The sequence below is a fragment of the Triplophysa rosa genome, linkage group LG15 (genome assembly GCF_024868665.1).
Source record: "Triplophysa rosa linkage group LG15, Trosa_1v2, whole genome shotgun sequence".
In the NCBI taxonomy this organism is placed as follows: Eukaryota; Metazoa; Chordata; class Actinopteri; order Cypriniformes; family Nemacheilidae; genus Triplophysa; species Triplophysa rosa.
This window is the reverse complement of record NC_079904.1, coordinates 23985550-24010538: the sequence shown is the minus strand read 5'-3', so window position 1 is coordinate 24010538 and position 24989 is coordinate 23985550. Positions and strand designations below refer to the sequence as shown.

Below are 24989 nucleotides of genomic sequence, written 5' to 3'. Positions count from 1 at the left end.
TTAACTGTCTCGTTGATTATGAATTTCTTTGTAGCACTTTGAGATTTTCTTTCAAATGTAAAGTGCTTTATAAATAAAATGTATTATTATTATTATTGTCCCTGCTCCTTCTCTGTTCGTTAAGGGGTCCTTGGTCTGAAAAAGGTAAATGACCTCCGCGCTACATTTTGTGAACCACACAAGGAAAATGTTTTAATAAATGTACAAAATCAGGTTTCTATTAGGTTGTAAAAAAGTTTTAAAACAAGAAGTCAATGGAAAGTTCTCATCCGTGTGTGTGTGTGTGTGTGTGTGGCCTTGTTGACCTAAACCTGAATGCACACAACACATGGGGACTCGTGTCACTGTGGGGACCAACATTGAGGTCCTCATGNTTCTCTTTTATATTTGTGATATTAGTGTACTGGCTAAATGAACAGTCTGGATCTCAGAATATCTGCTGCTTTGCTGGATGACAAGACCCTGTCTGGTGACCTTTGTGTTGTGTGTGTGCGTTATGTGCTCGTGTGTGCGTTCATGTTTGTATATCCCGGTGGGGACCTAAACCTGAATACACACCAACACATGGGGACTCGTGTCACCGTGGGGACCAAAATTGAGGTCCTCATGGGCACAAAAACTAATAAATTGTACAGAACAATATTTTTTTTAAATCTAAAAATGCAAAAAGTGTTCTATGATCTTTAGGTTTAGGGATAGGGTTAGGGATAGGGGATCGAATATACAGTTTGTACAGTATAAAAACATTACGCCTATGGACTGTCCCCATGGGGATAGTCAACCAAAGCCTGTGCGTGTGTGTGCGTGTGTGTGTGTGTGTGTGTGTGTGTGTGTGTGTGTGCAGAAGAGAAAACAGCTCTTTTGTACTTCAAAATGAGCTGTTGCTTTCAGATCCCCAGCAGAGGAACTAAATGTGCCATTGAACAAACACAATGTTAACAATTAAGAATCAACCGTTTCAACTATCATTACACGTTAACATGTCCTGAAACAGAAGGACAGAAATATATCTGTGAATCCGGTCAAAGGGAACTGTTACGTGTGGAGAAAATGCAATTTTCAGAATATTCTTGTAGTGTGGCCAGTGCACTTTCAGCATTAGATATTTTGTTGTGTAAACTAGTCAACTTTTTTGAATGATCTCTTGTTATATCAAATTGTCTATCACTTATCTTCAGTTATCTCACATGTCATCACCCTTAACAAAATGTGACTCGATGGTGATCTCCATTAAGGTTTAAGGTTTCACGGCATTATTACTAGTCAATATAAAAACTTCTAAACGTTTATTTTGTTAAGTTTCATACTTCCTATCAAATACTGAAATATTTGTTTTCTCATTGTGTCATGTATGCACGGACTGACAGACTGAAGCCTGAAACTGTAACTTGACTTGTAATGTCATTCAGGTAATGAAGTCAAACCAGTCAAACCAGTCTGCTGTCATACCAAAATATAACAACACACTAGCACTGTAGCCTAAGATACGTGATGCAAAACCTTTGAAGTGGTTCAACATAAATATATAACATAAACAGTGACTTTAAAATACTGATACACCAACATCACATTTCTAGTTGAAGTTTACATGAATGTCAATTTGGTCATACCAGTCGTGTTCAGAACGTCTTATGAAACCACGCCTTTCTGCTGCGGTTGGTCTATTTTAATCAAGCCCCGCCCATATTTTTTTGCCTTTGGACAGTGTTAGTGAAGCCCCGCCTACAAGCGCAACACACTGCAGCTCAGCAACAGGTAAAGTGAGTGACAGTTCACCGCGACACGCGCGCGCTGCGCCTGTCACTCACCAATGCGGGAACAATATAGACTTATTCAGTCAAATATAGCGAGTTCTTCAGTGAAAAACAGAGAGTTATTGATCAGAATGGTCAGGACTATTTTCAAGTATGGATAAAGTTTTCCTGACTGCGGTGTGTCTGCTGTTGACAAGAGCCTCGGGTAAATCAAATCTCTTTAATTTACTTGAATTGATTTAATTCTGAACACCGTTCATCTACATTTGCATTTCTGAGGTCTGTCCTGTTGTTTGTTATTCATTTTCCATTTTAGCGTCTCTGGGTTGAATATTAACTGAGCGATCAGAGATTGCGAGTTAAACTGCGCGCTTTCACTAAACAACAAATGATAGTTTATCGACAATAAGTGCAAAATAAAATAAAAAACAATGAAAATCCACATGAGCAAATTGATATCATTAAGTTTATATTGCGCTGTTTGGATACTACAGCAGTGCGCTTACACAGGTTTAGTCAGACTGGATGGTTCCATAAAGAACCTTCAACATCCAAATAACTTTTCTGTTGCATTAAAGGTTCTGAAACAGAAAGATGACAAATGTTCATAAGTTCTTTGGTGAATCAAAGATTGTTCAAAGAGCTTTATGTTTAAGAGTGTGCATGTTTATGCAGTCGTACAAAACCACTCTTATACTGTATATATTTGTTATATATACACGGAAGCACATTTGTTTATGTTTATAAAGTGTCTGTTCAAAGGGATAGTTTACCCCAAAAATCAACTTTCAGTCATCATTTATTTTGAGAAATGTTTCCGTTGTTTTGTGTTCATACAGTGAAAGTCGCTGGGGTCCAAGGTTGTTGTTTGGTTCTCTCAAATATCTTCTTTAGTGTTCTGCTGAAGAAAGAAAGTCATACAGTTTTGCTATGAGGTGAGGTCAGGTGAACATGATGGACAATCCTTTGAGATTTGCTCAGGATTGACTGTATGAAACAGCTTACGATAGTCAGGGCTCATATTCACTCTTTGATGGTGTTTTTTTGCAGATGGATGTGTATAAACAGAAGGAAGTGTGATTGTGTTCACCTGTACCGCAGTCGGGTGTCTTTTCCTGTGCTTTGATGAAATCTGATTTATTTCAACAATGCCTGAGCTTCACTTCATTTCCTGTTGACACTAATATACACACAACAAAAGTCCACGCACTTATATATGAAACATACAGATCCTCATCAAAGTTCCTTAAAATCTTTATTAGATTCATTTATTTTAAGTGTTGAATGCATTTTCTAGGTTTGGTATAGAACACAAAGCAAGGCAGTAAAGTATTTAGTTTCATGCATCGTAATCTTCCAAAACAGTGTAAGACTCTCGTTTATTATACTCGAGTCGAATAGTTTATTAATGGCAATACTTTACTCCGGCTATTACAGATAAGTCGACTGTCCCACGTGTTTACAGAAAATCTTCTCTCTTGTAGCGTCAGATGAGGGTCTTCCTGAGCCCCAGAGTGTCCACTTCTACTCGGTGAACTTTAGGAACATGGTCAGATGGACTCCAGGAGAAAGATCTCTCAACGGAACCGTCTACGCTGTGGAATATGCTGTGTAAGTTCATTTACTCTGTCTGGAGAGATATCTTTTATTACTCATACCATCGTAGAGGTCACTTCAGCACACACACTTCTAAATCTAACTAGAAAACACACATTCAGTCAATATCCAAACATTTGAAAAGCACACCTTTAAACAAAATTCATTCCAATTTTGTCAAGTGGTTTTTACAGTATAGGTTTTACAGTAGCTTTAGAATAGTGTCGTAGAAACTCCCAAGGCAACAGCAGCAAAAGTGTTTATGTACCAGAAAATCTGTCCGGCACATGGGCCTATTTGAATGCATTTAAACACATTTATGCGTGCATACGTATACGCCGATTTGAATTTAAAAGCACAGTAACAGTGATCATTTTGACTTATTTAATAGAATTCAATTATAATTTGTATGTGGGGAAACTGACTTAAAGCAAGATTGATGTAAAAAGTGAAGCTGTGGGAAAACCTCCAACAGCATTTAGTTGTAACCAAAGAAAATCTTTTGGTTTGGTGTGTCAAAACACATTTTCGGGCACCTCCTCATACTTTACATACCTGAAATCATCTCAGTAAGCTTCAAGTCACCATGCAATCAAACAGGAAAAGTCGATGTGTTTTACGCAGTGTTGCAGTGATTATTATCAATGATTTTTCCGTGCACACCATTGTTTTTTTTTTAATTCATTTGCATTTTTAATCTTTAATGAAAAACATGAAGCTCCTCCCCCTCTCAACAACAACTCTTCACTACATGACGTCAGCAACAAAAAAGAGGTCGGACTATACTGACCGTCCAATGGCCAGGTGTTTTTATCAAAAACCAATCAAAAAACCAATCAAAAGGGGAGGGGCAAAATAAAGCCCCGCCCTACATTTTATTCTAATTTCAGAAGCCGTTTCACTCGGATACACACGTCACGACTTCCCTTTCATGGTGACTTTAAGAACCTAATGTCCCATAATAATAACCCAAAATGTCCTGCAGAGCCAAACAATGATTCATGATGGTGAAGAAGGTTTATTACAGAATCTGAAGTTTGATTTGCAGAAATAGTATCATGTGTGTGTGTGTGTGTGATTGTAGTTACGGTGATGCAGATGAGAGTCACAGTGAACAGGTGAGATGGAGGCCGGTGGAGCAGTGCACCTTCATTCAGCAGACAGAATGTGACGTGTCTCAGGAGACCTTTAACCTGGAGGAGGATTATTACGCCAGAGTAAAGGCTGTCGGCCCACACACTCACTCCATCTGGACTGAAACCACGACCAGATTCAAACCCATGACTGACAGTGAGTTTGCCCTCGATAAATCTGATTGACTTCCACTGGTCATGTTTCCTGAAGACAACGTAAGAGAAAACATGTTCTTCCATAGACAATAATCCACAGGTGAATTTTGCACGTTAATGCTGCTTTAATTACTTTGACAAGTGCACATTTGTTTATTACCTTTAGAAAAAAAACCATTTTGCTCTATTGGACAACCCGTCAGAATGATCTCAACGTGATTAGTGTTCAGAAACAGAGAAACATTCCACACAGGGGTGGAGAACAAACGCACAATCTGTGGATGTGAAACATGTTTACGGTGTGCTAGAATAAAGGTTTTTATTAGAAATTTGGGAGAAATATTGTTAGTAGTTTACAGAACGAATCAAAAAAGATCATTTTACCTCAACACACACCTAGAAATGGTCAATTCAGAAAAACTGAAATGGTCTTTCAAATGGTCTCTTCATTTTTTCCACGGCTGCATATTATATATTTCTTTTCTGTACTTCATGTAATTCTTCTTGAACTTGACACATGATTCGAGTCATAAAAGTGAGTCAACAGCAGCCACAGATCAAACACAACATTGACCCTCAGTAATGATCTCTGCTATCTTACAGCCACTCTTGGAGCCCCGCTGGTGGACGTGACGGTGGTGCAGAACTACATAAACATCACGATGAAAGGTCCCTTCAGGTGGAAAACGAAGAAGACAAAGAAAGAAAAATCTCTCTGGAAAATTATCCCGCAAATGATCTACAACGTTTCTGTGTACAACAGCAAACGAGAACACGTGGTTAGTGCATCATTCTCTCTGTATTGGACTCTATAGCTCTATACTGTACATATAATTCCATAGACAACTCTATACGAATGACTCTAGAGATGTACCTCTACAGATTTAACTCTTTACATATGAAGAGTTTATTTCCAAACTATGTAGGATAACTTTACAATAGTTCTTTATTGTGCGTTCCAATGAATATCAATCAAACTGCAGTTGGTTTGTTGTGATTTCAGCCATGATAACTCAAGAAAAAACATGATAACATCATAAAAAATCGTGATTTTTGAACAATTTTGGAAACAAACTCTTCATAAATGTAGTGTATGGATGTAATTGAACGCTATAGAAATATAACACTTCAGATTGTAACTCCACAGATCAACTCTTTTCTTCTTCTTCTTCTGCCAGCAATCCTTCTTTCTGGGGACATCTACGTTGACGCAGGGTCCTCTAGACTTCTCCACACGAGTTTGTGTTGTGGTCTCTGCTCAGTCTCAGACCATTCCTTTGGCCAGCACTCCCAGCCAGCGCACATGTGCAGAGACGCCTGAAGGTGCTAATGTTTTTGCTTTCACACTGACTGCAGGTAAACAGGTTTGAGGAGTGTTTGATTGTCAGGAGTTGAGAAAACCTTTGGTATGTTAGAACACTCCTCCTTATCACTGTGTGCTGTCATGAGGTTTCGGGTGTTTTCCCAGCGCGCTCTGAGCTGGACTTCCTCATCTGCACACTTCAGACCCTGTGTGTGTGTGTGCGTTACGTTTATTTTCACACTCTTTAGACGACGACGATGATGATTTTTCCTTTTCACGTAGATGCGTTTAAAGATCAGCTGTTGGCTGCTATGCTGGGTGGTGTGCTACCCTCCGCTCTCTGTCTGTGTGTGCTCGCTGTTCTCGGGGGTCTCGTCCACCGCTACATCACTGATCACAAACAAACCCGGCCCAAGAGCACGGTGAGATGACCGCACGCATTCACATTTTCCACTGCTCACCACAAGATTCAATGTTATGAAAGGACGTCATGTTTCATGTATATGTTGGATTCCAATAACACACGGTAATAATGTGAAAATAATATAAAGGTGAATACTTTTGTCTGTTCTAGGATGTGGTTCATGTTAGTGAAAAACATCAAACTCTCCAACCCGAAAGACCCCAAACAATCATTGTGAATGTGACCAATATAGTTATAGAGGAACCCAAACTCATCTCCCCTCCGCTTCTGCTGCCGCCCGTCTCATCAGTGGGCGGAGCACCAGCCGCCGCACCCGCGTGTTACGCGCAGCAGCAGCAGCAGCACGTGCCTGCGCCCGGCGGTTCTGCGGGTGTTCCGGCGGACTGTCAGACTGATTCCTCAGAGACGGACGGCTCGTGGCCGCAGGAGCATCAGCGTGAAGAACCTGAAGATTACGGGATCGTACTGCGGGCCACGGCTGTAACAGATATGAAGCCGTACAGGTCACAGGTCAACACGACAGAACCCAGACAGCCGGACGATGAGGAGAATGAAGAAGAAGCGCAGATATTTTTGGACTGGAGTCCGGACACGTGTGAACTGAAGATTCCTCTGGTGAGTCCTTTAGATGTGGAGGACAGAGAGCAGACGGACATAGAAACAGAGCCAGATGAAATGATGCTTCTGCCTAAAGTGATCCTGAGACAGTGTTCAGAGGAGAGCTCAGAGCACGAGGACGACATCACCAAGATGGAGAGAACCTGGGGTCTTATAATCCACACCAACCCGGCATAAACTCAACACGTACTGTATGTCACAGACAACATGAAGCTAAAACACTGAACACGTTCTGTCCATCTTTACAGAGATGACGCGGGCCGAAATGAAGGAGTCGGCTTGTTTCTACTATATGTGAATATATGTGTGTATGTATAGTGTCCAGAGAAACTGCGTTTAAGTTTATTTTTAAGATTCTATACTACTCATCCTCCAGTATAGCCTGACCTGTATGTATACTGCACACACAATCCCACAATGCAATGCACGGACTCTACCTGAAAAATTCTCATTGCTAATCGCTTTAATAACGGTTTGTATTTCTCAGCTGATACATATAGTCGACTACAGTATAAAAAGGTTTATCCTGGAATAACTCACTGACTCTACTAAACATATGTAGAACGTGTACGGTACAAATGGTGAGTTCATTCTGAACATATCTACTTTCAATATTTAACACTTCTGCCTCTCTATTGAATCTGTTGCTGTTTCACGACTGTTGAAACATTTTTTAGTGCAGAACAGAAAGAAGTCAATTTTGTGTGTTTTTTTATGGAAATAGTATAAATGTGTTTATATATGTATAATTATATAATTGCTCTATGGCAATTATCCATTTGCACAAGTGTACATACAATCTGTTAATATGTTTATTCTACTATATACTACCCTGTACAATGTCTCTTATATGTTATTATCCCCCATTTTCTGTAAAATAGTCTTTATTTTATATATGCACAATTTAGAATCTTTTAGTTGTGATGTGTTGTGTTGTGATGTGTTGTGTTGTGATGTGTTGTGATGCGTTGTGTTGCGATGTGATGCGTTGTGATGCGTTGTGTTGCGTTGTGATGCGTTGTGTTGCGATGTGATGCGTTGTGTTGCGTTGTGATGCGTTGCGTTGCGTTGCGATGCGTTGCGTTGCGATGCGTTGCGTTGCGATGCGTTGCGTTGCGATGCGTTGCGCTGCGATGCGTTGCGTTGCGATGCGATGCGATGCGATGCCTTGCGTTGCGATGCGTTCCGATGCGTTGCGTTGCGATGCGTTGCGTTGCGATGCGTTGCGATGTGTTGTGTTGTGATGTGTTGTGTTGTGATGTGTTGTGTTGTGTTGTGTTGTGTTGTGTTGTGTTGTGTTGTGTTGTGTTGTGTTGTGTTGTGTTGTGTTGTGATGTGTTGTGTTGTGTTGTGATGTGTTGTGTTGTGTTGTGTTGTGTTGTGATGTCTGACCGTCTGTTGCTCTGGTGCTGATGTGGTTCTTTGTGAGGGAAGAGCTTTGTAATTTCTCCTTAAGCGCTTTCTCACGGTCAAACACCTGCTCCTCTATTTCACGAAGCTCCGCCCTCAGTGCAAGGGTTGTGTTTAGCTCCGCCCCCTCTGTCAGCTGTCCATCACATGCTACAGATGGTCCACCTGTCACGTGACCTCTCCCTGGACCTGATTCATGACCTGAAGAATTAACACACGCACACTCATTAAAGCGGAGGTAACATGCTATTTCATGCATTCTGACTTCTTTACACCGTTAAACGTGCTGGCTTCTCAAACTTAGCATCGACAACTTGTCAAAAAATGAGTTGAACTTATGACGTAGTATTTCTGTGCTCGATTCACTCTGCCCGGGTTTGGAAAGGTTTTATCAAACATGGATTCCTGTTTCATAACAAGAGTTCTTAGTCCCTTATTGGACAATTCATTCAGCGACAAACTAAATGTGATCAAACTAAAGACTCTTCGAAGATACGATGTACGCAGTACCACTGTATAGTTACTCAAGATTAATATGAGATTGGCAGAAACTGCGTGTGTGACCTCATCTTTAATCCTTTCACGATCAAATGAGTCATCTTTGTAGCTGTTCATGTGTTTGTTTTGGTGTTCCTGTCTCTGAATTGATAGAGCATTGATTGCGCGAGCAATGCAAAGGTTGTGTGTTCGATTTACCGTTCGTCTCTTTGTTTCGAGGATTTCCAGTTGCTGATTGGTTGTTTCTGGGTTCTGGGATCACCGTGACGACCACTGGATCAGACTCTGAGTGAGTGCTGAAACGCACCTGAAACACACAGAGAGGAAAGACGTCGAGTTCTTTATAGAAATCTTTTGTTTGAATGCCATAACATGTTTTGTTTTAGTAAAGCAAATGTCAAATGAATCCAACTTATTTAAGTGAAGAGATAAAACTGGAGTTAGAGATGAACTCGGTTCTATTAGATTTCAAAAAATGAAAAAATGATGAAAAATCATCATTGACTCCACACACCCAGCACACAAACTCTTTGATCTGCTGCCCTCTGGCCGGCGCTTTAGAGCACCAAACACCAGGACTTCCAGACACAGAAGCAGCTTCTTCCCCCAGGCAATCTCCCTCCTAAACAGATAACTGCTCCTTAAGAGCAATATTCCACTTCCACTACTCCTATAGTGTGCACTACTGTGCCTTATTATATCTACATCTGATGTATACATGTATATAACACTACCTCTACTTACTAAATTATCCATTTGCACAAGTGTACATACAATCTGTTAATATGTATATTCTACTATTTACTACCCTGTACAATGTCTCTTATATGTTATTATCCCCCATTTTCTGTAAAATAGTCTTTATTTTATATATGCACAATTTAGAATCTTTTAGACTGTAAATCGTATTATATTGTATTGTCATTGTGTTGAATGTCTGTACTAGAAGCTTCCAACACCAAAGAAAATTCCTTCTGTGTGCAAGCACACTTGGCAATAAAGCTCTTCTGATTCTGATTCTGATATGAAATGATCCATAACTACTATTTGCAGTGCGAGGTAACTGATTAGATCATTGTTTTTAAAGCTTAACATGTGTAATATTACATGTTTTATAACTACAATTCTGTAATCCTTTTACTGAACCATAGGCTAAAGACTGATGACAGATTAAAGACAGCTGTTTCTAATCATCAGTTATTTTCATTATACATGATAATCATGTCTTGGGTTTACTTTCTGAGAAATATATAGTGATGAAATATTGATTTGAGTGGAAATGTTTTGATTGTAGTTTTCATGTGGAAACTACAGAACACAAGTACAGATGTGTATGAAATACAGAATGAGTGGATGGGTTTAGATAAATTGTGTCATCTTATTCCTAAAAGTGTAGTAATAATCCACTATAAATGCGACTACGTACATTATTCAATCATTTACAATGAAAGAATTAAAACGTTTGACAAAACATAAAATTTGAGAGACAGGGCATTAATATTACACTCGCTTTTCTCAAACGGACGCACGCTTTGATCGATGAACCCCACCGACAATGTTCCGTGACGTTTGGAACAGAGATCTGCTGCACTGCTTCGGCGCTTCCGCCAGTAACCACTAGAGGTCACCTGTGCGCTTCCTTGTCGTTGTGACAGGCTGCGCGATTCTCTCTCTGTTGTGTCAATTACGTCTTCTTTACTGAGCTGTTCTGGACCTTTTTGTTGTATTTCGTGTTACTGAATTCTGTTGTTGAGTTCTTCATTTGTAAATCGTACAAATGCTAATCACATGCCTAATCAGAGGAACCGTAAAAAGACAGGAAGTTCTGAACAGATCACAGGAAGTTACTTTGTCTCTGTACTTTCCTAACAGACTATACAATGAACGATGGTAAAATACATATTAATAAATAAAAAAGTTTAATATGAAATTCGTACTGAGGTTAATTGTGTTGACGGTGCAGCAGCGCCCTCTTGTGGCGCGCGTCAGAACAACATAAAAACAGCCGATCTCTATGGCAACATGCCATAACACCAGCGCGCGACACAAACCCTTCATATTTTTCCCTTGACCTGTTTATTTGAAACACATCTTGATATTTTAGAGAAAACATGTCCCGTACTCAGGCTGAAAGTGTTATAAGAAACATTATCCGTGAAATCGCGCAAACATGTTTGAGCAGAGGACCAACTCTGTCCGAAACCCTCATCGCTTTCATGGTGAGTGAAATAAAAAAGAGCAACTGTCCTAAATATTACAATCATTAAACTTGCTTCATTATTATTTAACTTGTTTGCAGGTGAAAGCTGTTGTTTTGGACCCCAGGAATCATTTTAATGTGGACAGAACTCTCACCAAGCAAGTTGTAAAGAAACTCATAGAGGTAAACGGGAATTTATTCATTATTTGACATAATCTCATGGTTTATACATCTGGCAATCATTCAGGCTCCAGGAGTAGATCATGAGATGATTCTGTGAGAATATCTGAATGATTTGGTCATTGTGTTTGTTTGTTGAGATTTGTGTGGACAGACTGATGGACGAGGACAGTCCCACTCTAAACACCATTCAGATGCAGGTTTATTTTGACATGAACTACACATCTCGACGTGAGTACATGACGTGTCATTCACACACACACGCACGCACGCACGCACGCACGCACGCACGCACGCACACACACACACACACACACACAGTGTATCAGTGTGTTGAGTGTGTGTGTTTGTGGTGTGACAGGTGAGTTTGCAGACGTCCAGCAGAAGATCCAGCAGTCACGTGTGCAGTCGCTGAGCAGAGACGTCACAGACACCAGAGCCAGGAGCAGAGAAGAGCTGCACCACCTCTACACAAAGATAGCCAGCTACATCATACAGCGCTCCAACCTGGGCTCAAACACAGACTTCAACACAGTCCGAGAGACCACCGGTAAAACACCATCAACACATCCATTAAACAGACCATTTTGAAATGCTCAAAGTTAGCCGCAGAACGAAAATTAAGATCATCATTTCTCTATGTATTGTGTCCAATTTCAAGTGAAAAAATCACATCCCTGATATCACACTACAGCTGGCAGACATCTGCAATACGTAGTTTGCTCATCTGCAATACGTCTGCTGTCAGACGTCATTTAGACATCTGTACGGTGTTTATGATTTGAAATGGCCGTGAAACTGCTTTAAGATGTTTAGCAGATGTTTTCCAGATCTTTAGAAGACGTCTTACAGACGCGCGTGTGCTAGCTGGGATAAAGTCACCCCACAGTAATGTGAAAGACAAAACAAATCAGACGTCCCACTTTGCTTTTTCATTATTTTGACCAGTTTGTCCTGTTTCAATTTCCTGCGGATAAAAACATGATCATTCGTTCATGTGAAAAGTGAAATGCATTAGAAGTGTTGTGTTGCAGCCGCTCTTCAGAGTGTGTTTCCACCGTCGGAGCTCAGCACCTTCATGTCTCTTCTGAAACAAGACAAAGAAGAGCAGCTGAAGGAGCTGACGCTGATCGTGAGCGGCATACGACTCTTCAACAAGAGCAACAGCAGAGGAGGAGAGGCCATACGCGACGGTAACACCGCTGGTTTTCTAAGCCCTTGACCACGTATGACAAACAGCACTGATGTGCAGCGCGCGTTCATGTGCAGTGCCGGCCGTCCTGAACGAGACGCTGCCCGCCGCCGCGGCAGATGTGGAGAGAGAACTGGCGGCGTGTCAGCGTCTGGCGTGGCAGTACACAGCCCTGCTGGAGAAGATCATCGAGCAGGACACCGACTGCCCCGTCCAGCCACATGTGCTCAAACACTCTCTCTATAACACACGACAACACGAGGCCTTCCTCAAAATCATACTGGTGAGTTCTGCACGTCATCAAATCACATCACGAGCTGTTCTGAAGAGCTGCGGTGATGCCATGTTTCCATCAGGCGGACATGATTCTGTGCGCGAGAGAGGTGACGCGGCTCCAGTCCGACCTGACGTCCAGAATGAAGCTCGTGCAGGACACGGTGCACTCCATGTCTGCTGTGCCCACATCTCAAGTGTTTGTATGTTCTCCGAGATCTCACGCACTGACAAGCAAACGTATACTCTGGTTTATTCCAATTATTCCCACATTTCTGTTGGCTGAAATCAAATATCCTTGCCTAAATATAGTTGAAAAAGCTTACCGTCAACAAATGGTGCAAAACCGTTTCAATTAAACTAAACAGATAAATGGGAAGTGTTCCTTCGCAAATTTGATCCAAAAATCACGTTCTTAATCGTGCATTTTTTCAATCAGACTGCAGTTTTGTCGTTTTGAAGTAGTAACAGCTAACACAATAAAAACACGATAACGCCATAAAAGAATCTGGATTTGATTCAATTTGCTGAGAAATGTTTGAGTTCAACTCAACTTGATGTCTAGATGGAATAATGCAGATGTTACGGAGATCTCTGATCTGTGGCGTGTAAATTCAATGTAAGCAGTACTTCTTGTCGCACTGTATTTTAACTGCTGTATATTCAGTGTGCGTACACATGTATAAAGGGATAGAACCTAGAAGAATAAACTTTCATTTTGAACTAGCTGTTGACGAGCTAAAGAGAAACGATATGTTTTGTTTACTTGTGTCATGTGTTAGCCTCATTTCACAGCGTTGGCTGAAATGTGGGCGGGGCTTGAGGGAGAGAAGATGTTGCTGAGCATGCTCACTAGCGCGGCGTCCGGTCTGAGAGGCTTTGTGTCGGCTCCGTCTCTGCTGAACCCAGATCAGCTGGAGCGACTGCTGGAGGGCGAGCAGGTGCGATCAGACATGGAGAGGTGTTCTGGGACTGCAGGTATTCGCTCAAAAAATGAAGTTGTTATGAATTGTGACATTATATAACAATAAGACGATTGGTGGTCGTGTTTGGTGGGTGCTCTCAGGAGAGCGTGTTGTGATGACGTCAGACATGAGCGGGTGTGAGTGGATGTTTCCGGAGAGGGCAGTGAACTTTGAGGGCGTTCCTCTGCAGTATAAAGGTGTTTGTGGCTGGACGCTCGTACAGAAGAAGGGTCTGATAGTGCCAGGTACATTCATTCATCTACAGGTATGTTTTCATGCGCTGTCTACATAAACAGACTGTTTTTCTCTTCAGGTAATCCACACGTGGGTGTTCTGAAGCACCGAGAGAAGTTTTACGCCTTCAGTTCCAGAAGCGCTGCGTGTGAGTTCGCGTCCAGAGCGGATGAATATATCACAGCTGTGGCAGAGATGGCAAAGACATCGGCTGAGCTCATACAACTGCTTCATCTGCATCAGGAGTTTGCCTGTGTAACACCTTATGCTGAGGTACCGCGGTAAAACCACACGCCTTACTGTGATCTGTACCGCAGAGTTTCTCGAAAACCTCACCTAAACTTTATTCCTTGCACCGTGAGCTGCAGATGTGTGAGGATACAGTTTCCATTTTACGTTCATGCAAAAATACCAACAACCTCCAATCAGCTTTCATCAACCACAGAAGATATTTTCCCATGCCTTTTAAAATATGATAAGGTTATGATTTAGATTTGATATTATAGCTCAGATGGGTCTCATGTATAATAAGTTGTGTTGACGTCTCAGATGCAGTCGGGACAGAATCTGCTGGTGAAGGCCATCTCTAAAAGTGACAGCAGCACACAAACTGAGATTCACCCGCTGGAGACCAACATCGTGAAGTCTTATGAGTGGAACGAGTGGGAAGTGAGGAGAAAAGCCATTAAACTGGTGAGTGAACACAAAAGAGAGAAGTTCAACGGCTAAAGCTCACGTAATGAAACCACACCGCTGTTTCTTAGGCTAATCTGAGAAAGAAAGTGACACGCTCAATGCAGACCGATCTGAGTCACATGAGACGACAAAACAGCACGCAGACGTTCCTTCCCAAAGACGCCGGCAGTCAGACCAAACGAGACGGAGAGAGCGACGTACCAAAACCACAGGTCTATCTGTCTGGACTGAGAGGACAAGAAACAAATATGATGAAAGTTGATTTAACTAGAACTATCGATGAATGATCTATGATGCCTGACACACTGCAAACAAAACCAAATAAAATCTTTCTGACTGCTGCCTTTGACTCGTAACTGCAAACAAAGGTTCATTGATTTGAAAATCAATGATAAGTAGACTGTTTGTGTTGCTTGAGAATGATTGCTTCAGATAGACATTACCTTCCTATTCTAAGCAGAAAGGGATTTGTTTAGAATTAGAATATTCCATCTGCATTTGGCCTTTTCCAAAAATCTCACGACAACAAATTTGAGAGTATTTTGATTTAGAATACATTTAGGGTCTCTTGACTTTTTAGGTATGAAAGATATACTTGTGCTTGTGTTATGCTATGTAGTTTTTTATGTAGAAAAACTGATGCTTCCCGCATCAGTTTTTCTATTTGAAATGCAAAAGCTTTAAAGCTCAACATCTGAAAACTATCGGCATAAGCCTGGTCTGTGAAACCTTTTTTACATAGCATAACACAAGCACTTTTTTCCTAAACTTTCAAAAAACCTTCTAACAACATTTGGAGTGAATGACAATTCAAAAGACAAAAAAACTTTTTTCAAATGAATACTAATTGCAATATTAGTACAATAATTCCTATTATGAAAACAAAAAATACCCCCCCCCGTTTGTATTAAAAAAATATTAAAGACACTACCTAAAATTAAGAATTAAAAAAGCTAGAATCCTATTAGATCTATTTGTTAAACATAATCTATCATTATATTTTCCCGTATGTATGATCTATATTTAATAATATGGCTGGTTAAAAATATTGAAGTATTTTTATACTGAAGTATGTGAACGTCAAAAAATACAATTAATGGGCAGACATTGCCATCTTGTGGTTACAAAAAAATTGGCATACAATTTACATTAAAAAAGATCAATTTAAAAGGGACAAAAAAATAAACATACAAAATAAATAAATAGACCTACCTCAATACCACGTAACCATCCATATTATTAAATACAGATCATACATAGGGGAAAATACCATAATAGATTATATTTATCAAATAGATCTAATAGGATTCCAGCTTTTTTATTCTTTGTTTTAGACAGAGTTTTTAGGTATTGTCTTAAATAATTGGGGGTGATTAAAAAACCCTACATTTGTGATTAAAATGTTTAGCCAACAAAAATCAATTATTAATTAAGAAAAACATTTTTGACCACCTTCTTCATAGTTTCCATACTTAAAATCTAAAAAGGACAGACCACATTTTCCTACTTTAAACATAATTGCATTTTTTGCCAAAAAGCAATAGAATATTTGCAAGGAAAGAAAATATGCTCTTAAATCCATTCCTTAGAAACTCTCCAGATGGGTAAACATCATAAAATCTTAAAATGAATTTCTTTAATTTTGGGATGATGTGAAACCGATCGGACCTTAACCCAAGGTGACGATTTATGGAATTTTATTGGAAGTTTATAAATATCAAATGCACACACACGTAACAATTCGATGCCGCCAAATTTCTTAATTTTTTTCCACCAAATGTCTTAAGAAGTTATAAGGCTTGTTCGACTTGATGCGGCGCCGAAGATCCGACAGACAGGCGGATGAATGACATCAAAGTACCGCGAGAGCGATTCGAAAGCAAACTATTTATCGTTTTTCGAATCGCTCTCGCGGTACTTTGATGTCATCCGCGTGACGGATCTTCGGCGCCGCATCAAGTCGAACAATCCTATTAACAGGTGTTGCGTGACGTCAAACGCATCTGGGGTTTTAATTTCCTCGTCATCATGGTGCGACGCGTTGGTGATGTCACACATCACGCGACACATCGGATGAGAGTCGCTCGGATCAAGGTAAGAAACAAATAAACAACAAAGTTTTGCCTGTTAATATATGTACTACGATAACGCGCTCGCCCTTCTCAGTTCTTAACGGACACGAGCGAACATAGTCACGTGATCAGCGGCAACTCGCTGCGACCAAAGGAAGTATGCAGGAAAACAGTTACTTGTGTCATTTCATGATGACAGTTAGACACTACTGTCAATAATACTGGGGATATTACGAGTCAAACTAAGTAAATGCTCTGCAAGTAACTATTAAGATTTATGCTTTGCAACATTGAAACTGAACTGTTTGTCTTCGGCTGAGCAACAAAACAGGAGTCACATGTCGTCTGTTTTAGTTAATCCATGTTCTTGTTTATAGAAGAGTTTAATAAATCCACCAGTATTACACTGATGTTCAATATGTTGATTGTGTGTGTAATGTTATCTGACGAGGAATGTCTGAAATGGAATATTCTTGTGTTTTTCAGTGAAACAGACGGTTGACATAATGATTCAACCAAAAGAAGAATATGAGGATAACACTCCTCTGGAACCATTTGAAGTGAAAAGGGAAGGTAAATGTCAGACATATAAAGACGTGATCCATGATGAGATCCAAGAGATATTACTTGCTCAATAACCACCTGATTAATAAACATGATTAGTCGTGTGCATCTTAAAGGGGTCATGTCAGGGGTCAAGTTTTGTTGCACCCTTGCTGAGATCCAACAATAGTGAAATCACTCTAAACTGTTTCAAACTGAATCAAAGTTTATGTGGCATTTACGGTTTTTCTTGAATTTATAGAAGCACTGGAGTTGATGTTTCAGAAAGAAGAGAAGATCAGTAGGACGTCATTGAGACAGATCAAGTGCCACTACTGCTCACAGTGTGGAAAGAGTTTCAGTCTGAGACAGCAGTTAACACGACACATGCGCATACACAGCGGAGACAAACCCTACCCGTGCTCCCAGTGTCCCATGAGCTTCAGAACAAAAGAGAGTCTGCTCGAGCATACGCGCGTACACACGGGTGACAGACCGCACGTGTGCGATCAATGCGGGAAGGGCTTTATACGGCCGGGAAGACTTCAAATCCACAGGAGAATTCACACCGGAGAAAAACCTCATGAATGTTCTCAGTGTGGGAAGAGTTTCAAAAGTGTCGATGAACTTCAGCGTCACGCGCGCTTACACACGGGACACAAACCCTTCCACTGCGCTCAGTGTGATAAGAGTTTCACTCGCAGCGGACAGCTGAGCAGACACGTACGTTTACACACCGGTGAGAGACCTTACCAGTGTACACGCTGTGTGAAGAGTTTCTCACGAGCAGAACACCTCAGAGGACATCAGATCAATGTACACGGAGAATAAACACCCGAGAGGACGTCAGATCACCGTACACAGAGAACAAACCTGAGACAACATCAGATCACCGTACACAGAGAACAAACACCCGAGAGGATGTCAGATCAATGTACATGGAGAATAAACACCCGAGAGGACGTCAGATCACCATACACGGAGAACAAACCTGAGACAACGTCAGATCACCATACACAGAGAATAAACACCCGAGAGGACGTCAGATCACCGTACACAGAGAATAAACACCCAATAAGACGTCAGATCAATGTACACGGAGAATAAACACCCGAGAGGACGTCAGAGCACCGTACACAGAGAACAAACACCTGAGAGGATGTCAGATCAATGTACACGGAGAATAAACACCCGAGAGGACGTCAGAGCACCGTACACAGAGAACAAACCTGAGACAACATCAGATCACTGTACACAGAGAACAAACACCAGCTTATCTAAATCAATGTATGATAAAAGATGCTTAATTTTTTTATAAAGAGTCACTAATAACTGCCAAAGTGACCATTTTGTTTGATAAATGTTTTTTTTAGATGTATTTGAATTAAATCTTTATTTAGAAGCCCTACATTCTCACGTGTCCTAGAGGAAAATGCTATAGATGTTTCTATTTCATAGCTCAGGAGATCTGATGGAGTTCTCCTATGTGTTTCATTTATATATCAAAATAGTCTAATTACTTAGAAGTAAAAGAGAATCAAATGAGAGTGTAATTGTTGAAACACATGAAGAGTCTGGAGCAGGGTTATTATCGTAAACTAAAACTATCATGAAAACTGAAACTATTAGTGAAAAAAACATTTTCGTTAACTGAAATAAAATAAAAACGAAAGTAAAAAAATTCGAAAACTACACTGTAACTAAAATGTGCACCTACAAAACGAACGAAAAATAAATCAAGTGTAGTAAAACAAAACTTATGTTTTCGTATTTTAAATTGTGTTGAATCGGCAGTTGAACTCGGAGCGACTCGTGTTACAAGCAGATATTGCTGTATTATTAATGACCCGTAGGTGGCAGACGAACTATTAACTTCTGACCGGCCCAGCAGCGAAGCAATGGCGCTGGCAGAGATGGTGAAGGTAGTAGGTAGGAAGAGGCAGAGGCCAATTTGGGATTCAAACAACAGCAAGTGCATGGTGATCAGAAGCGATGGTAGCATTTGTGGGACTTTACTAAAGGGTAAGAATGAAAGTGCATTCAAGAAGTTCACATGATGTATTTGTGTTTTGTTTGAAACGGTAATAAAAATATCACTAAGTTTGTTGCAATGTAGATGTACGTGTGTACAGTTATATACACAATTTTTCCATCTTTCCACAATGAGGACAATCATGAGACTCTTACACAACAATGACAAAACATACAAACGTTCAGTGATGCTCAAGAAGTCAACAAACCTTTTTTTATTATATTTTTAACATTTACAGATTTTACAAGGTGTATGTCAATTTTTACCATGATATTACGCTATAGACCCAAACAATACTAAAACTAGATAAAAACTCAAAGTAATGATTTTTTTAAAATAAAAACGAAATAAAAACTATTTATGCACCACTAAAAAGAACTAAAACTAAACTAAATAAAAAGACAAATTACAAAACTAAATAAAAATAAAAACTAGTATTTTTTTAAAAACTATAATAACCCTGGTTTGGAGGTGTAAATGAATGTAGATTGTCGAGGTAAAATCATCTGGATTTGCGTAAATTTGATGGGAAATGTTTGAGTTGATATCGAGATCTTCAATAATATTGACTTTGATTGCAGACGAGACACATCTGAGCTCAGTTTGACTCATTGTCGACGTCTCTTCTCAAACTCGAATGACAGACACATTTGTGTGATTTCTGACTCTTTCTCAGAAGAAATATCTGAGACACACATGAGACTAAGCAAAACGTTTCCTTTTGCTCTCCATTTAATCTCATTGATGTCTGATAATTGAGATATTAAAGAGCTCTTTTGTGTGATCTTTTTTCCTATGGGGTCTGTCTGGTTGTGGGCTTTTTTATTATTAAATAAGAAATAATGAGTGTACACTGCTCAATGATACTATTGAAAATAAATGACACTATTTGATTTAATGAAATAATATTTGACTGCACTTGAGTATTTTTGTGGCTTCTGTAGATTTATAATAAAGAGTTTTTCGCCCTGGTTCTTCGTGTGTCCAACAGTAGTATTTAGAAACGATAGACTTTTATTTTGAAACAAGGTGACGTCGCACGTGTAAACGCGGAAGTGTGTGTGTGTATCTTGCTGGATGCTGTGTGTGGATCTTCATTCCTTTTGGGAGCAGAAATGAACAGAGTCGAAACGCGCGACAGAAAACTGATCACATATTTTTTTTGATTATTGATTATTTGATTATTAATAGTATTATTAAACTGTCAGGCAGCCATGGCGATCGGTAAGTGATCTGATAATAAATACATTAGTTACTACAGTTAACTCTAGTAACACTAGTATCCGCAGTCTGCGATTTGCAATGATCGTGCAATACAAGTGCTAATCACGGTTTTCTAGAATAAAAGCATGCTTGATGTGATGAATAATAACGCGCTTGAGGTGTTTGTGTGACTGACAGCAGGTTGTTGTCGTGTTGTTTCAGAGTCAGTGAGTGTTTGGTTTAAGATCTACTGTCTGCTCGTCATGACTGTGATCGCCGCCACATACACCGTGGCTCTCCGATACACCAGAACCATCTCATCAGAGCTGTACTTCTCCACCACTGCAGTCTGCATCACTGAGATCATCAAACTCATGCTCAGTCTGGGCATGCTCGTGAGGTGAGACCTGCGCTGTTTGTCACGGAGATCCTCGCGTCAGACCTGTTGTCATGGTGATGGTGTCTCCCACAGGGAGACTGGTGATGTCGCCAGGTGTAAGGCTGCTCTGGTCCATCACATCTTCAGAAGTCCTAAGGAGCTGCTGAAGCTCAGCGTCCCATCGGTGGTTTACGCCATCCAGAACAACATGGCCTTCGTGGCGTTGAGCAATCTGGACGCTGCCGTCTACCAGGTATTGAAATCCACTGAGGAACAGCAATTTTCTAAAATCGCAATGACACGATATATTACACCTGACAACAACTGTACCATCATGTTTGTTTCTTGAAGGGATACTTCACCCAAAAATGACAACTCGCCTTCGAGTTGTTCCAAATCTGTGTATTTTCCTACTGTGGGAGTCAAAATCTGTTCTTCCAAATATCTTTCTCTGTGTTCATCAGAACAAAGACTTTCATACAGATTTGGAACAACTCGGGGGTGAGTAAATGATGACAGAATTGTGTCGCTTTAAGCTCAAATTGTGCTCCGAACACATTTGTCAAGGTGTTTTTGAGGTGTTGCGTGCACACAAGTTGACCAACACCCTTACGAAACTGTGTGTAGAGCCCCGTCCCAGAGAATCGTCCGTCTTTTTTGATTGATGATTGGCTGTTTGTGCTGGAGGGCGGGCTTCCTTCACTACAGCAGTAGCATTCCTTCTCCCTCTTATTATTGTCTGCGCTAAAAATCAAGATTTATGTAGTGTTTGGTTATTGTCAGCTGACATCTGTCAATCTATTCCAACCCAAATCCCGTTTTTTGGGTTGCACTCATAACTTTGTCTCGTCACAGTAAAGGTTGTAAGATGTGCACGTGTGTAAATGTGTCACTGAGAGATGATGTGATTGGCTGCTGCGTGTCAGGTGACGTATCAGCTGAAGATCCCGTGTACGGCGCTGTGTACCGTGCTCATGCTCAGTCGTTCTCTGAGTCGTCTGCAGTGGTTCTCGGTGTTCATGCTCTGCGGGGGGGTGACGCTGGTGCAGTGGACACCACCAGAATCCACTAAAGTTCAGGTACACAACACTGACATCCTTTAAAACACCACCAATGATTTAAACTCATGCGATGTGAATAGCTGACCGATCCGAATCAAGTGTTCCACAGAGCTGTGTCATAAAGCCTAATGAAACAGAACTGGAGCTGTAGAGATGAAAACCACTCCACTAGCAGTTTACTGGGAGAGTATACTTCAAAGTATTGATCTTGAAGTATACTTTATAAACGACAAAGTGGAGCAATCTATTAGACACATACACAAGTACAAGGATATTAGTATACTTACTTCAAAGTGTACTTGAACTTTCCTTAAGTATGCTTGTTTTTTGTCATGGTGCTGTGACCCAGGTGGAGCAGAATCCGTTCGTGGGCTTCATGGCGATTGCGGTGGCGGTCCTGTGCTCGGGGTTTGCGGGTATGACATCATCACTGACGTTGCTCATATGCGGCTCGCGTTGATTTCTCACGAGAGACTCTCTCTTTGGCTCAGGTGTGTACTTTGAGAAGGTTCTGAAGAGTTCAGACACGTCGCTGTGGGTGCGAAACATTCAGATGTACCTGTCGGGTATAGCTGTGACCTTCCTAGGTGTCATCGTGACAGACGGCGCCAAAGTGATGGAGAAAGGATTCTTTTACGGATACACGCCCTTGGTCTGCCTGGTCATCTGTGAGTTTACACAATTCATCTACAAACGCTGTTTCATGAAGGCCAGAAATAAAGTGTGCGTGTGTGTGTGTAGTTCTGGCGAGTGTTGGAGGAATGTACACGTCTGTGGTGGTGAAGTACACGGATAACATCATGAAGGGATTTTCAGCGGCCGCCGCTATCGTTCTGTCCACCGTGGCGTCTGTGATTCTCTTCGGCCTGCAGATCAGTGAGTCCCGTCGTTCAGTTGATCGTGTGACATTAAACTGTTGTCTTTGTACGCTCGCATTCTCATTGTGATTCGTGACAGTTGACTGTATTTTATTCAGTTTGAATCGTTTTCTGTTCTCTGCAGCCACGACGTTCATGAGCGGATCCATGCTGGTGTGCGTCTCTATATACCTGTACGGACTGCCAAAACAAGACACCAGCAAAGCGTCAACACCCAGCGCGGATAAAGACGAGAAACAGAAACGGACAGCGGTCTGATCTGAGATCAGTGAGACACACTCGCGACTGTTTCCAGCAGACGAAGACTGACGGCTAACAGAAGAACTGAAGCATAATGAAACCCTTCTGTTGAAGGAAGGCTGGGTGTTATGGAAATGGACGGGTTGAGGGTTCTTTTATTTGTTGTTATAGTGTCCAGATCACAAGAATCCAACACTGTTAATGCCAAAACTGTCCTCTGAATGTACACGTGCATACGAGACACATGAAGAAACTTTTTCAAATATTGAATACAGAAGATGATGAATCTCATCGCTGCAGTAGAAATGTTGAAGGTGTCGGGTATTGCTACGCCTCTTTCTCGAGGACGATCTCTGCGTGTATTAAAATGGTTTCATCTTGACAACATACATTTTTGTGACCCCAGCTGAACTTCCGGTACACATTCACAAACAATAGAGCGCCTGTAGATTATTTCTGATAACAAACAAAAGAAACCGAGAAGAAGCGTTAGATGGCTAAACTTCAACTTCGTCTCTCCAATATTATGAATTTAGACTGCGATACCAAGCTCAACAGCAAAACCATATGGTTTCTTTAAATGCGTCAAAACTACATGACCAATTCAACAAATTGTTTATTTAATACAATCAACATTAGTGGTGTCAATCGATTAAAAAAATTAATCGGATTAATCACACATTTTTTCTGTGATTAATCACGATTAATTTCACATAACAATTATATTTTAAAATATACTTTTACATTTTAATAATTTCACAATTTCACAATCTTCAAATTGATGTAAAAACAACATATTTCTTTAACAGCATCATTTTGTGAAAGCTAACACTTTGATATTAGTATTGTAACTGATGTCTCTATTAAATTTATTATTTTAACATGAATTATAGCCATTCAACAGTATAATTGAGAGCTCATGTAGGAAACATACAGAAATAGAAGGACACTTTACAGTCTTTAATGCTAAATTATAAATTAAATGCAGAAGAATTCTCATTAAAGCTACAACATCACATTGATTTCTTCTTTTATTTTGTTCTTTGATTAACTTTAGTGACAGGAGTCACAGCAGCACGTTTAATAAGAGCGCGGCCCCTTTAAGAGCTGTCTCAGTACGCAGATCTGACCGTCACCGCACTCCCATTTTCACAACTCTTTGCATTCATTTAAGATTTTATTTTACACTTTGAAGTCTGTGCTTAAGAAAATGCTAGACAAAACGGGCTTTCTGACATAATCTTGTGTGGTTTTATCCATTCAAGCACGAAAGAGAACTGAACACGGATGCGCTGTCTGACAGAGATTCACCGACGCAGCCTTCAGCCCGTGACTGTTTACACCAGACTGGACCTCGCTTTGCCGCGTCCCACAGTTTAGAAGCTGTCTGTCTTCATTGAACGCGTCAAAGGAACTGTTTCAAATCGCGCTTAAGTGGTTTAAAAGCCTGTACACGAATAAGAGCGTGATTACATAATGTCACGCTAGACAAAGAATGTCAAAACAAACGGATGCTGCGTTAATTGCGTTAAATATTTTCTCACGCGTTAATTTGAAAAAATGAATCGCATGCGTTAACGTTGACAGCCCTAATCAACATACAACAAAATTCAACAAATCGTTTATTTAATACAATCATTATACAGTAAAATAAAAAATTAATATGAACGTAAATTAAATCAAATATAAACAAGACACTAGCCAAACACAAACCGGAAGTTAACTGGAGATCAGACGCGTTGAAACGGTCTGTAAGGTGATATTTTATGTTTCTGTTATGTACCTGATGTGTGGGGTCTCAATCCACATATGCTATATTAAAACATCACGGTGATGATGACGATGGACACAATGTGAATTTGTATTTCATGTGAAGGATCCTGCAGACAGCAGGGAGAGCCTGAATGCATAAGGTGTGGTGGTGTTAGGACGGGGAATAAATGGGAGAA

The 24989-nt window shown here is 40.4% G+C and overlaps 4 protein-coding genes across 7 annotated transcripts; all 4 read left to right on the top strand.

The window, feature by feature from the left end:
• The first annotated feature begins 1751 nt into the window (after window positions 1-1751).
• Window positions 1752-7896, top strand: il20ra (interleukin 20 receptor, alpha). Of its 2 annotated transcripts, XM_057353604.1 has the most exons (9): window positions 1752-1959; window positions 2594-2689; window positions 2805-3120; window positions 3239-3365; window positions 4435-4640; window positions 5243-5418; window positions 5818-5962; window positions 6225-6364; window positions 6517-7896. In XM_057353604.1, exons 3-9 carry the CDS (start codon window positions 3096-3098, stop codon window positions 7159-7161), a joined length of 1464 nt encoding a protein of 487 aa, XP_057209587.1. In that variant the 5' UTR covers window positions 1752-1959; window positions 2594-2689; window positions 2805-3095; the 3' UTR covers window positions 7162-7896. The 2 variants fall into 2 exon arrangements, with proteins under 2 accessions (XP_057209587.1, XP_057209586.1); XM_057353603.1 differs by lacking the exons at window positions 2594-2689; window positions 2805-3120.
• A 1365-nt stretch (window positions 7897-9261) lies between these two features.
• cfap206 (cilia and flagella associated protein 206) lies at window positions 9262-15353 on the top strand. Of its 2 annotated transcripts, XM_057353597.1 has the most exons (12): window positions 9262-11111; window positions 11192-11275; window positions 11413-11503; window positions 11634-11822; window positions 12307-12465; window positions 12542-12747; window positions 12821-12940; window positions 13520-13715; window positions 13804-13947; window positions 14016-14209; window positions 14486-14629; window positions 14701-15352. In XM_057353597.1, exons 1-12 carry the CDS (start codon window positions 11004-11006, stop codon window positions 14917-14919), a joined length of 1854 nt encoding a protein of 617 aa, XP_057209580.1. In that variant the 5' UTR covers window positions 9262-11003; the 3' UTR covers window positions 14920-15352. The 2 variants fall into 2 exon arrangements, with proteins under 2 accessions (XP_057209580.1, XP_057209581.1); XM_057353598.1 differs by lacking the exon at window positions 12821-12940 and having other exon boundaries at window positions 14701-15353.
• A 1218-nt stretch (window positions 15354-16571) lies between these two features.
• On the top strand, window positions 16572-18099 carry zgc:101562 (C2H2-type zinc finger protein). The gene is made up of 3 exons (XM_057353617.1): window positions 16572-16726; window positions 17191-17277; window positions 17510-18099. The coding sequence occupies exons 2-3, from the start codon at window positions 17211-17213 to the stop codon at window positions 18076-18078; spliced, it is 636 nt and encodes a 211-aa protein (XP_057209600.1). The 5' UTR covers window positions 16572-16726; window positions 17191-17210; the 3' UTR covers window positions 18079-18099.
• A 932-nt stretch (window positions 18100-19031) lies between these two features.
• Window positions 19032-24880, top strand: slc35a1 (solute carrier family 35 member A1). 2 transcript variants are annotated; one of them, XM_057353611.1, is made up of 8 exons: window positions 19032-19269; window positions 20705-20882; window positions 20955-21114; window positions 21788-21940; window positions 22272-22338; window positions 22414-22590; window positions 22664-22798; window positions 22925-24880. In XM_057353611.1, the coding sequence occupies exons 1-8, from the start codon at window positions 19146-19148 to the stop codon at window positions 23056-23058; spliced, it is 1128 nt and encodes a 375-aa protein (XP_057209594.1). In that variant the 5' UTR covers window positions 19032-19145; the 3' UTR covers window positions 23059-24880. The 2 variants fall into 2 exon arrangements, with proteins under 2 accessions (XP_057209594.1, XP_057209595.1); XM_057353612.1 differs by lacking the exon at window positions 19032-19269 and adding an exon at window positions 20334-20503.
• Window positions 24881-24989: the final 109 nt, after the last annotated feature.

What these genes read in the sequence shown, in the direction of transcription:
- il20ra (XM_057353603.1), top strand. Translation starts at nt 1,908, where the DNA reads ATGGATAAAGTTTTCCTGACTGCGGTGTGTCTGCTGTTGACAAGAGCC. An exon ending in ATGTGCAGAGACGCCTGAAG is followed by an intron (nt 5,963 to 6,224) that starts GTGCTAATGTTT and finishes CTTTTCACGTAG; the next exon opens with ATGCGTTTAAAGATCAGCTG. An exon ending in AAACCCGGCCCAAGAGCACG is followed by an intron (nt 6,365 to 6,516) that starts GTGAGATGACCG and finishes TGTCTGTTCTAG; the next exon opens with GATGTGGTTCATGTTAGTGA.
- slc35a1 (XM_057353611.1), top strand. Translation starts at nt 19,146, where the DNA reads ATGGCGCTGGCAGAGATGGTGAAGGTAGTAGGTAGGAAGAGGCAGAGG. An exon ending in AGTCTGGGCATGCTCGTGAG is followed by an intron (nt 20,883 to 20,954) that starts GTGAGACCTGCG and finishes TGTCTCCCACAG; the next exon opens with GGAGACTGGTGATGTCGCCA. An exon ending in TCTCTTCGGCCTGCAGATCA is followed by an intron (nt 22,799 to 22,924) that starts GTGAGTCCCGTC and finishes TGTTCTCTGCAG; the next exon opens with CCACGACGTTCATGAGCGGA.
- zgc:101562 (XM_057353617.1), top strand. Translation starts at nt 17,211, where the DNA reads ATGATTCAACCAAAAGAAGAATATGAGGATAACACTCCTCTGGAACCA. An exon ending in ATTTGAAGTGAAAAGGGAAG is followed by an intron (nt 17,278 to 17,509) that starts GTAAATGTCAGA and finishes TTGAATTTATAG; the next exon opens with AAGCACTGGAGTTGATGTTT.
- cfap206 (XM_057353597.1), top strand. Translation starts at nt 11,004, where the DNA reads ATGTCCCGTACTCAGGCTGAAAGTGTTATAAGAAACATTATCCGTGAA. An exon ending in CCTTCCTCAAAATCATACTG is followed by an intron (nt 12,748 to 12,820) that starts GTGAGTTCTGCA and finishes TGTTTCCATCAG; the next exon opens with GCGGACATGATTCTGTGCGC. An exon ending in GGAGAAAAGCCATTAAACTG is followed by an intron (nt 14,630 to 14,700) that starts GTGAGTGAACAC and finishes GCTGTTTCTTAG; the next exon opens with GCTAATCTGAGAAAGAAAGT.